General features: G+C 52.5%; 1 protein-coding gene across 24 annotated transcripts in view; it reads right to left on the bottom strand.

The window, feature by feature from the left end:
• CYRIB (CYFIP related Rac1 interactor B) overlaps window positions 1-9,972 on the bottom strand; it is a 144,704-nt gene extending 134,732 nt beyond the window's left edge. For 2 of the 24 annotated variants that reach the window (XM_069600971.1, XM_069600975.1), the window contains exon 1: window positions 9,764-9,869. Coding sequence is in view for 1 of the 24 variants with exons in the window: in XM_069600958.1 (XP_069457059.1) it covers window positions 9,764-9,836 (73 nt within the window). In the remaining 23 variants the exon portion in view is untranslated. Of the gene's footprint in view, window positions 1-2,340; window positions 2,513-9,534 lie in introns of those variants that run through there. The other 22 variants (XM_069600969.1, XM_069600973.1, XM_069600985.1 and 19 more) reach the window with 19 other exon arrangements.
• Window positions 9,973-14,107: the final 4,135 nt, after the last annotated feature.

Here is a 14,107-nt window from a genome sequence, read left to right as displayed (position 1 = left end):
ATCATCTCTCTGGGCCTTCATGGGCCGTCTGAACAAGTTCCCACCTTGGATGAGAATCAGAGCTTCCTAGATGAGGTTACACTGTGTTGAGATAGTGACCTCTTCAGCACTTCGGGCGGGTGGCCCTGGGGTCAGCCACCTCCAGCCAAGAGATGCTTCCTCTTTCACTGCCCAACCCAGGCTTACAAATTCTGTTTTCCTGCATGGGTGGTGGCCTGAAAAAGCCTGAGAAGGATGGGACTAGGTGATCTCCAAGGTCCTTTCCATCTTAAACCAACTGCCCCACGCCCAACAGTTAAAATCAGGTGGTATTCAGGCAAAAGATTCTGCTACGTGGGGGTTCCTCTAACTGGGTGGCAAGGCATCAGAATTATCTGAGAGTGCGTGTTGAAAACGTGGATTCCTGGACTTCCCTGGTGGTACAGGAGATAAGAATCCGCCTGCCAATGCAGGAGACATGGGTTTGATCCCTCTTCCGGGAAGATTCCACATGCCTCGGGGCAACTGAGCCCACGCACCACAACTACTGAGCTCGTGTGCCGAAAGTACTGAAGCCCTGCCGAAAGTACTGAAGCCCGCATGCCTAAAGCCTATGCTCTGCAACAACAGACGCCACCTCAACAAGAAGCCCAGCTGCTGCATTGAAGAGTAGCCCTCACTCGCTGCAAGTAGAGAAAGCCCACACACAGCAACAAAGACCCGGAACAACCAAAAATAAATAAACAAATAATTTCTTAAAAAAGAAAACATGGACTCTTGATTCTCCCATCTAGGAAGCTTAAACATACCCAATTTATAGTCAGATAAAAGAAATACTGGGGAAGAGGAAACACAGGCATAGAATATTCTGGCAAATTCACATACTGAAGATGGATGAGAGTGTGGGACTACCATGAGCAGGCAATTCACCCTGTATCCACCTTATTGTCTCAAGTCTACAGTGACCCAGGCTCCAAAACCGGGGCTTTCCTTTCCTATTCAACCCTCCACAACAGAGCCTGAACCCACAGCACACTTCCTTCTCCCAGATCTTTGTCTTGGGGGGGGGTGCGTGTGGACAGAGGAAGGTGCTACACGTCCCAACAGCAAATGCAACAAGAAGTGTGTTAATAGCACAAGTCAATTTGACACTGAAATTCACCAAAAATCTCACTACTCAAATTAGCCCAAGTAATCTACCTGCAAGAGTAATTTATAAATCCTCAACTTCCTGGGCTGACAAGTTCACGGAAGGTAGCTCTCACCAGTGATGGTTGGCAGGGTGCCTAGCACAAGGGGACGTTCCCTTAGAAAACCACCTCTGTCTTCCAACAACACCAAACAGCATCCAGCCACAGCAGTCTGCTCCCTAGAAGACAACTCCCTTTGTAGGACTTTCGTTATGCTCGAGGTACACTCAGAAGAGGTAGTAAAAATAGTAGGTGGGGACTTCCCTGGTGGTCCAGTGGTTAGGAATCCCCCTGCCAATGCAGGGGACATAGGTTCAATCCCAGGTCCGGGAAGATTTCACATGCTGAGCGACAACTAAGGCTGTGTGCCATGACTACTGAGCCCACCCACTACAGCTACTGAAGCCTGCTCGCCCTAGAGCCTGTGCCCCACAAGAGAAGCCAGCGCAACAAGAAGCCTGCGCACGGGGACTAAAGCACAGCCCCACTCACTGCAACCAGAGAAAGCCCTCACACAGCAATGAAGACCCAGCACAGCCAAAACTAATAAACAAATAAAACTTAAAACAACAACAACAATAGTAGGTGACATTGAAGCTGGCAGAGATAGTACTTTGAATTCCAGCTCTGCCTTTGATTAACCTCTAAGTGTTCTGTTTCCTCCTCTAGAAGGTAGAGATAATATAACCTAACTCCCAGAGTTACTGTGAAGGTAAGAACCACCACCTGGAATGTACACATTGTCCATGCTCAATGTCATTACAAGGGAGACCAAAAGACCCCAAAAGCCCAAAATCACAAAACCCCACCATGTGACATTTATGGGAGCCCTGTCATCAGGGAGGCCCTTGCCTGGGCCATAAATGCCACACAAAGTGTCGGAGATGCTGTCTCGCTCCCCACCTCCCACTCCCCTCCCTGCCCCTGCAATCACCGCACTGCCCCGTCCTCTGGTGCCCACCCCCAAACCCATCCAGAGAGCCTCTCCGATTCCTGAAGGACAGGGTGGGCTTGGAGGGGCTGGGTTCTGGTGAGCCCAAGGAAACAATCCGAACCCTGCCTTCTCAAGCTGCTCAGGCCCTTAGGGACCTGTGTGGGGTGGCCGGGGGACACGGAGCATTTATTCCCCCGGTGGACCCATCCCGGGGCCCAGCACATGGTAGGTACTCACTTAGTGACCCCTATTGAAGTGAAGGATGGATCTGCTTTCTCCGTAGTGAACTGAACACCCAATAGCTATGAAGACTTGTTCGGAAAAGACTATGAAATACCCCTCCACTTTGGTTCACGGCCTGCTGGATCTACAAGCACCCGCTGGTTGTCCCTGGGGCCCCTCAGAGCTCAGGGACATGCGCAGAACTAGGGTTCAGGGGAGCAGGGCAGACATTTTAGGATGTTATTGGCCGAGTTTCACTTCCTCGCTGTCTTCTGTATTTTACTTCACCTCTGGTTTTGAGCAAAGCTGGGGCCAGGCCAGCACACAAACTGGCAGTGGAGGCCTCTGCCGGGATGCTCGCTCCTCCTCCCTGAGTCCCAGCAGATGATGGTCCCTGAGGCTGAGAGCAGACAGGGGACTCGATTCCTAAGCACCTGTGAGGTGCCAGGCCCTCAGGCCTGCAGGCAGAGGCAGCCAGGCTCGCACTGAAGAGCCACAACAAGCTGCACAACCGGCACTGGGGTGCCGGGGCACGTGAGGCAGTTTGCAAACGACTGCACACTCAGGGAGTCGTGAGTGAACCAAGAGGTACCAGGTCGCGAGGTCCATGGCTCTTCCCCCTTTCAAAGGAGAACCCCAGAGGTGCCAAGCCTCTCGGTTTTGCATTAAGGCACTACAGCAGTTTGAAAGTATCTTACAAAATACCTGCCCTTGGGACTTGGTCCAGTGGCAAGCCTAGTGGCTAAGTCTCCTTGCTTCCAGGGCAGGGGGCAAAGGTTCAATCCCTAGTCAGGGAATAAGATCCCACATGCTGCACAGTACAGCCAAAAGATTAAACAAAACAGAAATACTTGCCCTCCTATCAAATCCATATCCCATGGATATGCCAGAAGGTTACAGTCCTGACCTGAAATCAGCACTGGACAAAGCAGTTCCGGCCCAGCTGCGACTACGTCCTTGCAGGGAGGGGGTGTCTTTTTGGAGTGTTTCTATTGATACGAGACACTAGGCTAGCAGCTTGTCCAGACATCATCGTTTAGCCCTCCAAACAACCCAGAGAGGAGATGTTACCAGCTCAGCTCTGTTCCAGGCGGTTCTGGCCCAGCAAGGTGCTCTGATTTGCCCAAGGTCACACAGCTACTGTGCAGCAGGACCAGGGCACCTCAGCTCCACAGCCCAACAGTATTTGCTGAGTGGGCGCTGGGTTTAAATTCCAGAGAATTCCAAGTGGCCAGACAGGGCCCATCCCAGTAGACTCCTTGAGCAAGTGAGCCGAGGATGGAGCTTTTCTGCTCTCGCTGCCCAAGCCTCTTCCCATCCTCACCTCCTCTTCATGACTTCCCCTCACCTCCTCTGCAGGGCCGTGGCACTGTTCCTCCCCATCCTGGTCTGGGGATGCTGACCGAGGAGGGGAGAGGCCACGTGTCTCTGACAGGCTGTGCGACTTCAAAGCCTTAACTTTTCCCTTGTTGGGTCTTCTTTTCCACTGTGGGTTTAAGGGCTTGCTCCCCTGCCCAAGGAAGGTCAGGAGCAGAGATATCTTTCGTGCCGGGGAAAGATGTCCAGCCACCACCCACCTTGGCCTCAGAGCCCAGCACTAAGGCAGCCCCAGGGTACTCACAGGCAGATGCTTGGGAGCCAGGAGACCTGGGTTCCAGTCCTGCGTTTGCCTCTTGGGCAAGACACTTCTCCTTCTGGATCCCAGTTCCCTCATCAGTTTAATTAAGAGTACAGGGCGCCTGCAACTCTGAGCATGCGGTTCCTGCTCAGTCCTTCCCAACAGCATCATGTGTGAAGGCTGCCACACTCACCCTGCCTCCCTCTCTTCCCTCCCCGACTTCCTGCTGGGCCGCAGAGTACCTCCGGGTGGGAAAAGGAGGGCTCTTCTCCACACTCCCTTCAGGTCCCCACCGTCTTCTTATCGTGTGACTTGGGGCACGTCTGCTTCCTCCACTAACTAAGCCATCAGCTGCCGGGAGCCTCCAGGGTCATATTCCAATTCGCGTTCTCAGTATCAGTTGGGTCCCAAGTAAATGAGAGGTAGGGACCTCCAAGCTCTCCCTACTCAAGGCGTGGTCCACAACACTGAGCATCATATGGGGAAGTGTCAGAAATGCAGGTTCTCTGCCAGTCCCAGCCTCTGACTCTGCAAGGGAATCCTCAGTGGATTTGGGGGACTCATACATGCCAGTATGGGACATGTTGCAAGGTTCCCCCAGCTCCGACATGGCCCCTCCCCACAGCCCTTGATTTGACCACCTAGACGCCTCCAGATGTGTGGGCCATAGCTGCTGCTGCTGCTGTTAAGTCGCTTCAGTCGTGTCCGACTCTGTGCGACCCCACAGATGGCAGCCCATCAGGCTCCCCCATCCCTGGGATTCTCCAGGCACGAACACTGGACTGGGTTGCCATTTCCTTCTCCAGTGCATGAAAGTGAAAAGTGAAAGTGAAGTCTCTCAGTCATGTCCGACTCTTAGCAACCCCATGGACTGCAGCCTACCAGACTCCTCCGTCCATGGGATTTTCCAGGCAAGAGTACTGGAGTGGGGTGCCATTGCCTTCTCCTTAGCAGGGATCCCTAAAATGTAGCTCACTAAATATACCAAGGGTTTCCCTGGTAGGGCCAGGGATAAAGAACCCGCCTGCCAATGCAGGAGATCCAGGTTCCATCCCTGGGTCGAGAAGGTCCCCTGGAGGAGGAAATGGAAACCCACTCCAGTATTCTTGCCTGGAAAATGTCATAGACAGAAAAGAAGCCTGGCAGCCACAATCTATAGGGTCACAAAGAGTTGGACATGACTGAGCGACTAAGCACACACACAGTTACCAAAGGACACTGACTTAGGAGCCTTCGAGAAGCCTGCCGCTGACTCACAAGGAGGATCTGAAACCTGCAGCCCCCCAGGGTGACTCCTGCCAGGTGTGACCCACTGGCCCTCTGAGTCTCAAGGAAGCTGAGCGGCTTCAAAATGTTGCAGCCCCTCCCTCAGTTCTGTGACTGAGGCTACCCCCACGCTCCCCTCCCCCTACAACTCCCAAAAGCAGATGACTGCATAGCAGCCAATATTTAACAGCAGAAACAAACAGACCAGCAGCCCACCGGCCGCCTCAAGGCCCTGCATCCATGCTCAGAAAATGTTCTTCCTTTATTTTCTACCCTTGACATTTACTCAACTTCAAAAGAAAAGGAATCCTTCCAGAACACGCTTTCAGGTTTTATTTTTAATAAACCCTGCGATTCCTCCAATGGCTTCAGATTATCCTAAATATTTATTTTTAAAAAATCATTCTCAGCATCACTTCTTTAAACAAATCTCCTCATTGACTTCGATTATTTATGAATTTATGAACACAACGTCTCCTTTCCCTGGGGCAGATGGTAACGTGTAAGCCTTTGAAAAGGAGTGGGGGGTAGAGGGAGGAAAAATCAATGGGACAGAACGTAAACTCAATGAGTCCTCAGTTTACTCTCCTTGACCAGCTCTGGTACAAGGATCTCTTCATTCAGGAGAAACACCATACTGTGGCCAGTCAACAAGTGGTTTGGGAAAGCATGGAGACTTGAATCTAGGAAGAAGCTGTAAGCCAAGGACTTGATCCCCAGTGGGAACTGAAGCCCTGTTAACAGAGGGACAGGACGATGGGACCAGGGCCCAGACAGAAAGAGCCCAGGGATGGTGGGAAAGTAATTAATATATACTGAACACCTACTATGAGCTGGGAGACTCCCCAGACCACTTCTGCATTGATCATCACAACCACCTTTCCAGGCAGCGATTATAATTCCTCATTTGAAAGATGAAGAAGGCCCAGAGAAAGAGGAAGTATCTTGCCCAAGGTCACAGCACTAGCAAGCAGCAGAAGAACCAGGATGGATAGCAAGACACTCAGGCCTTCAAACCCAAACCCACACTGCCTCTGAAGCAGAAAGGATGAGAGAGAATAGAGAATGGAGTTAAGATCATGCATCCTTGGTTACAAAGTTATTATCTTCCTTTCAACCTGGTGAGGCCAATCACCCCTTTCAAGACTGTCAAAGACTTAACTCCCAAAGTTCCACAATGCAACAGAACTTTGCCCATTGAGAATCCAGGAGGATCAAGTCTCAGATGAAATCTGGAAGGAGTGGATGCAAAGGTTATAAGAAGATATGAAATGAGAGTCATAAACACACAGAAAGCTCACTTTATGAGAAATAGAGGACAAAAAAACTTTACCCTCAGGGATGGATAAAAAAGAGGAGCCTTTACTAAGCGCCCCAGAGGAGGAGAAAAAGAATAAAATCTACCCTTCTCCCACCTCTCCCTCAATTTCCTTCTCTCCAGAAGCTCCAATTCAAGTTAAAAAAGAGAGATGGGTCTGGCCTTTGAGATGCTTATGCTCCCTCTAGTGAAAGATCGTTACTGCTGCTGTTGATAACAACAATCATTAATGACGATGGCCATTTACTGGGGGCCTGGGAGCAAAACCATCCCGTTTTACAAATGAGAACACTGAGGCTCTGAGCAGGGAAGAAACGTGGTGATGTGCATAGGGGCAGTAAGAGGGGACACTGAGGTGTGACTCTGGATCCTGTTCAGGAGGCCAGTGAACTAGATGAGATGGGGCAGAGAGGAGGAAAAGACAGTACCAAGAAGGACATGATCTGTCTAAGGCTTCAAGCCACCACCTAGCTAAAGTGGGTCAGTTTTAAAGCTGAATTTTTCACTGACACAACACCGTCTCCACAGTGCTCGTTGGAAGATGGTTTTGCTGGAGACAGCCAAGTCCCAGACTGCTGAAGTCACAGAAGAGTGGTATCTTCAGGAGTCCCTCCTGTCACAGGCTCTAGGTCCTGAAGTAAGAACAGAGACTGGGATTCCATGATGGGGAACCAAGACGCCCTGGGGAGGAACGGCCAAAGAACAATGTCAAGGTCACCTACAGGCCAGTGTGTTGACCTTAAGTTGGAGACAGACTGAACTTCCACAAAGAGCAAAGGAGAAACCATCACTCTTTTGTTCATTCTGTCAAAAACAAAACCAAAAAAATACTGGACACTAGCATATGCCAGACAGCCTGCCAGGGGAACCACAAAGGCCCTTCAGGTGGGAGCACGGTCCACGGGAAAGAGAGGGAGAGCTCAGCGGATGGAAGACTGGAGTGATGACCTTGAATCTGTGGCCTCATTGGCTGAGGGTCTCGGGCCAAGTCCTATACTTTTTCTGAGTTGTAAGATGAAAATAAAATCTCTACTTCATAGGTAACTGTGGCCACTCTACGTCTTCAAAAGGAACCTGTGCGAGCTTAAACTGTAGCTGGCCACTGCACAGAGGTGCCTGCTCTTGCCTCTTAAAATAATAGCCGCACTCGAGTTCATCTCCTGCCCTCCAGAAGTTGGGAAAAAGAAAAAAAAAAAAAAGCACAGCTAAGGATCCTAAAAGAGGTGCACACAGGCCTGTGGGATCTGAGAAAAGAAGAGAAGGAATGGCTGTCAGAGAAAGCAAAATTATCTGAAAATCTCCCAAAGGACATGCAGAAACACATCCTGAATCCTTATCTGAAGGCCACTTCCAAGTACCCCTGTGGATAAGAACAACCTAGCCTCCTTCAGCACACATGCTTTGCCCTTCCCCATGCCTAAAGTTTAGCAAGCATCCAGATAATGTAAATTACAACCTGCCTCGCCAAGAAAACTCATGCCAGCTGACCACTTCTGCATGCCCCACCTAGGAGAAAACCCACCACGTTTACAGGAACCCCCAGGCCTGGGAAGTCAGCCCAGCTGTCAGCCCTGGCAGCCCGCCCCAGCCAGTCATCTGGCAGTGGCAATCAAAATGATGATTCCTTTTCATTTCCACCAAATGCAATCTTCCAAGAAGAGGAGAGGCTCAAAGTCAGAGTTTAAGCTCCTTTTCATAAGGAGTCAATATTTTCACAGGATAATCCCTCTTGGGTACGGGGTGGATTACAAATATCCCAGGTGGCAAAACGTGGCTCTCTGGGGACTGTGGAGAGCCCGTTACAGGGCAAGGAGGCCAAAACGTGGAACCACACCTGGCCACTCACTCACTTCTCAAAATTCACCATCCACCTATTCACTGCACAGATACCTATGTGCCCCAGGCCCCCCTTCCAGGCGGTTGGGATGCAAGAATGAAAGGGGACTGACAATGACACTTCCCTGCCCTGTGCCCTCGCCAAGTCAAGAAATCCACGCTCACTTGCTGGAGGCCCAACTCCAGAGCAACCCGTTTTAGGAACAGCCGCCTAAAACTCAGAGAGGGCAAGCGACTTGCCCAAGGTCACACAGCTAGCAAGAGGTCCAGCAAGGAATTAAACCCAGGTACAAAGTCCTCCTGACACTCCCCGGCGGGGCCTCCTTCCCGCTCAAGCCCTCCCCCACCAGATCCATTTATGCGGCAGGGTGAGGATCAAAGCCCGGCCCCCCCCCCCCCCCCTCCCCGGGCTCCAGTAAGGGAAGTCCTCGGTTCCTCTTTCCTCCCCGCCCCCCGCCCCCACTTCCCCGCCACACAGGACATACAAGTTCGAGACCCAAGGTGTGTGTGCGCAGCCCCAGGAAAGCCCTGTAGGCTGCAAGGGCATCCAGCCGTTAACTTCCATTAAAAAAAAAAAAAAAAGGTGATTAAAAGATAAAGAGCACAGAAGCAGCCCTCTTTAAACACCGGCGGGTGGTTATCCCAGGAGGAAGTCTTGAAGCCAATGGAGATTTTGTTCACCCCCTCCAGTTCCTCAATTCTAAAAGACTGGCCTTCCAAGCCCCCAGTGGAAGTTAGCTGAGGGAGGGGGTGCAAGGCGCCCGGGGTCAGACCCTGCGCCCTCACCTGGCTCTAAGAAGGGGCGCCCCGGGTAGCAGTCACCCCGGATACCCCCTCCCTCCGGGCGCCGCCGCGCGCTCCCCGCAGCGGGGTGGACCCGGGCGGCGGCCCCGCGGCGTGCGCCCCTCGCGTCCGCCCTCCGCAGCCCACCAGAGGCGCCTCCTCCGGGAGCCCCGTCCCCGCCCCGCGCCGAGCCCCCCACCCTCGCGGCGCCCCTACTCCAAACGCAGGACGCCCGGCGCGGCCCGGACCGCATCCCTTTCCCTCCCCGCAGCCATCACGCGCGCGCCCCGCTCCCCACGCCCTCCCCGGGGGCAGGTCGGCTCGCGGGGCGCGCGCGGACCAGCCGGGCGGCCCGGGCGGCGGCGCCGGCGGAGCCCGGGGCACGTACCTGGCGGCCCGGGCGAGCGGCGAGGGGAGCGCGGGCGCGGGCGCGCAGGAGCCTCGGGCGCCGCCGCCGCCGCTTCCGGGTTGGCGGGTCTCACGTCACCGCCGCAGGTTTGCGAGCGGCCCCCGCCGAGCCGGCACAGCAGCAGCAGCGGCGGCCCGGGCGGGCGTCGGGCGAGAAATAACTATAAAAGGAAGAGACGCGTCGAGGAGGAAGAGGAAACGCCGTTTACCTTCGAGAAGCCGAGCCGCCGGCGCTCGCACAAAAGGAGGACGCCCGCCGACGCCGCCCCGTCCCCGCCGCATCGCGGGGCCGGGCGTCAGCGCGCGCGGCGCCCCGGGACCGCCCCGCGCCGGCCCCCACCCCAAAACCCGGCGGCGGGGGCGGGGGCCCGGGCTGGGGCCCGGGTGGCCTTGGGCATGTCGCCGCAGGCGGCCGAGCGGCCGCGTGGGGGGCGCTGGGGGCCGGGGGTGGGGGGCGCTCGGCGCCCTCCCGGCGGCGTAGACGCGGAAACTGCTGCTCCTTGGGGATGGCCCAAGGTCACAGCCAGTGCGGCAGGGCTCCCGTTCGAACCCTGAGTGCCCCCGACCTGCGGGCCAGCCCGGTTCCTAGCCCAGGGTCCGCTCCCCCCTCACCTGTCCGTGAAGGATGCTGGCCTCCCCGGCCCACCTGGCATTGGGGCAGTGACAGCTGGTGCATTCAGTACACTCATTCAGCCCACAAGGCATATTCACTGAGGGCCTACTATGTGCAGCTAGGAATCCAAGCAGAATACCTGCCTGGGGAGTGTCCGGCAATACATATCTGATGTGTCTGGGGCATATCTAAGTGCTGCTGCTGCTGCTGCTAAGTCGCTTCAGTCGTGTCCGACTCTGTGCGACCCCATAGACAGCAGCCCACCAGGCTCCCCGGTCCCTGGGATTCTCCCGGCAAGAACACTGGAGTAGGTCGCCATTTCCTTCTCCAGTGCGTGAAAGTGAAAGGGGAAAGTTAAGTCGCTCAGTCGTGTCCAGCTCTTCGCGGCCCCATGGACTGCAGCCTACCAGGCTCTTCCGTCCGTGGGATTTTCCAGGCAAGAGTGCTGGAGCCGGTTGCCAGTGCTAGGAGGAAAGATAAAGCGGGCCAGGGGCTCGAGAGTGGGCGCCTCTGGTGCTCTCCTAAGAGGCTCTCCAAGGACTTCCAGCACAGAAACTCCTAGACAAAGTGCTCCTCACTGAAATCCTAGTTTTGGGTCTTCTGAGAGACCCCGTCTTTTCCCTCCTCTGTAATGGCATAGAGTGATTTTTCTCCACGCAGCAGGACATGCCTAGGAAACAAATTCTTCTCTGCTCCCCCAGCCCTCAAACCCTATCACGGTCTTGAAATTCAGCCACATTTCCTAGGAATACAGACAATATTCTTTAAAGTCTCTTTCCTCTGACCTCTAGCAGGACAGCAGGAGTCACTCCAAAAGCTTCCACTGTCTTTTCCACCTCCGATTGTCTTGGATGTGCTGCAGGCAGGGGGATGTGACCAGTCACCAGATTGTAATAGAGCTGACTTACCTGATTATCACGCGTTTATTTATGGCAACCCTTCTAAAGCCCTGTGCCTGGATCTGGGTCGGAGGTGGGGTGGGGGGGTGTGCTGAGATGTTAGGATTTCAGCAGGACTTCCTAGAGACTCCTGGTCCTGGGGCGAGATGGAGGGCCCTGTGAATCTGCAGCTTCAGGAAAGCATGACAGTGTATAGAGGAGACAGGGGGCAGGGATGTTTACCCAGCTTGGAAGGGAGGGAACCAAAGAGGACAGCAGGAGGAGATCAGAAAGCCCTTCCTAGAAGCTGTGAGAGGCATTAGAAATCCCTGGAAGATTGCCTGAGCACCCGCACTCTCATCCTTACAAGAGGGGAACAGATGCCTCGCCCGAGGTGCTGGAGGGTGCCGTGGGGAGGGGTGGAACCCTGGGTCTTGAACTATGAAAGTGAGAAGCAGCAGGGGAAGGGTTTGGACTTACACAGCTGAGCTGAGTTTAGTTTCTTTCTTGGCTGCCTACAAAGTGGGCATCAATTATGCTGAACATTTTGGAAATGCTGAGCAGGTGCCAAAGGCTGTGCCCATCGAATTCTCACAACAGCCCCATGAGGTAGGTTCATCACGCTCAATGGTTTGCAAGATACTGGAGCCGAAAGAGAGAGGGAATTTGCTCAAGGTCAGACTAATTGAATAGTGGTGGAGCTGGGCATGAACCCAGATTGCTTGGCTCAAAGCCCGCACTTAGCCACTCTGAGCCTCAGTTTGCTCCTCTGTGAAATGGGATTGACCATAATTACTTCATTAGGGCTGGGGAGGGGGCAGTGGTTAAATGACACAGTACATGTGTACTATGAACCTAGCAGATTAATAGGATCCAGGACAAAGCTATCACCATTGTAGTTGTCATCATAACAATTGTTAAAGGCATGGGGGTAGGAACTTTCTGGCACACTTGGGAACTGCAAAAAGCTCAACATGATTGTAACACAGAATGTAAATGTGGCCAGGGCAGGGTCAGGGTTGGGGGAGCGGTTAGGAAGCTGGGAAGAGTAGATAAGGGCCTGGGGAGCGGCTGGATCACACTTCACCTGCACTCCACGGAATTGAGAGTACCTGAGATGAGAGATCCAACTTATATGCATGTGTCACTGGGTGCAGGGAGGCTGAGAGGATGATTCTCACCTTTGACCTTGGCTCATTCAACCAGGTCCTGATAAATATGACAAATTCAAGCAAGTGGAAACCTGGGGATAATGCCTGGGAAAAGCTGTGGCAAGTCACACTGCAGTGACCTGCTCTGTTTCTCTGGAGTATCACCCTTGACAACGGCAGATAGAAGCCTATGTCTGTCTGGGCTGTAGTAACCAAAAACCACAGACTTCTCAGGGTTTCAGAGGCTGGAAAGTTCAAGATAAAGATTCTGGCAGATTTGGTGTCTGGTGAGGGCCTGGTTCATAGGTGGCCTTCATCACTGTGTCCTCACATGACAGAAGAGGGGAGGGAGCTCTCTGGGGTCTCTTTTATAAGGACACTAATCCTATTTATGAAGGTTCTGTTCTCATGACCTAATTACCTCCCAAAGGCCCCACCTCCCAGTGCCATCACATGAGGGGTTAGGTTTCAACATAGGAATTTTGGAGGGACACAAACATTCAGTCTGTAACACCCAGCATCCTGAAAATAGTGCTGATTTTGGAGTCAGGAAGGCCTGACTACCATTTCCAGCTGTGTAACCTAGGCAAGTCATTTAACTCAACTCCAATAATTTCCTTGTCTGTAAAATGGGAAAAATGACATTCATTTTCTGTCGTTGAGAAGGTTACATGAGAATGAATTCTGACTGCTCTATAAACTCAAACAGCACGCACATTTTAGTTTCAGTCTTCGAGTCCTGTCCTCCCATCGTGCATGCTGTCCACTCATCTTTCAAGCAAAGTATTAATAGCTTGCCCTTTCCATCATGTATGCAAAAGCCCCTCAAAAATATGCTTCCCCACTGAGCATCTGCTTTTTCCCACGAGTGAATGCTCTTATGTGTAGCCGGTAACAGAAGGCAGAAGTCGGGAGGCACAGGGACTCCGTTTTTGTCCTGCTGGTTAGTAGTTTACAATTAACAACTTGGGGACCAGAGACATATTAATACATCCTTTGTTACCCTAACGTTATTGACCAGGGTGTTTTGATATTCACTAGCATAACCAACCCCGGGCCACAGGAGTTAGTTTCTGCAACGTGCACCCCAGGTCAGTACTATGTTACGCAGATTCCTCTTGCTGTTTAATACCACTGGGCATTAAAGCAAACTCAGTGACATACTGCTACTGGTTGTGAGGGTCCCCTCACTTGCAGCCACTCAGAACCAACAAACTTAAGGAGGATTCAAAGCCTGAACCCTCTAGAGGCTGCCTTCCTGGAAGGGTGAGAGGGTTACTTGGAAGGGGGCTTACAGGTGGCTCAGGCTGCCACTTTCAGGCTGGACAATCCCCCTCAGCAGGAGGAGAGAGAACTGGCCTTCAGAATGGAACAGGGGTTCTACCCCCTGGCATGCAGACCCAGGGCTAGTGAGGGATGGTTTCCAGGGGCCAGGAGAATGGGGGTAACTGCTTAATAGGTACGGGGTTTCCTTTAGGGGTAACACATTCTGGAACTAAAATAAGGTGGTAGTTGTGCAAGAGTGAATGTGCTCAATACGACTGAATTGCTCACTTTAAGATGGTTAACTGTATGCTGTATGGCCAAACTGTATCTCAATTAAAAAATTAATGAGAATGAAAACAGTATAAGTTTCACCTGAATCAAAAAAAAAAAAAAAGGATGGGAAGAAAACTTAGTTGGGGGATGGAGAAGGCTAGTGAGCAGCACCTTTAATATATTTTCAATATTTCAACATCACCATGATAGAGCTGACAAATGAGCCAAAACGTCAGAATCTGGGCAACTGGGCATTGAAACTCCTTGTGAGCCATCAGGAATTAGTATGGAATAATGAAGTCTGGGTATTAACATTTTTATTATTATTGTTATACGTTAATTTGTGTTTCTAAGTAAAAAGCCTGGCATAGT

Source organism: Ovis canadensis, chromosome 9 (genome assembly GCF_042477335.2).
Source record: "Ovis canadensis isolate MfBH-ARS-UI-01 breed Bighorn chromosome 9, ARS-UI_OviCan_v2, whole genome shotgun sequence".
NCBI classification, from domain to species: domain Eukaryota; kingdom Metazoa; phylum Chordata; class Mammalia; order Artiodactyla; family Bovidae; genus Ovis; species Ovis canadensis.
The sequence above is the reverse complement of the archived record's forward strand: the minus strand, read 5'-3'. Positions and strand labels throughout refer to the sequence as shown.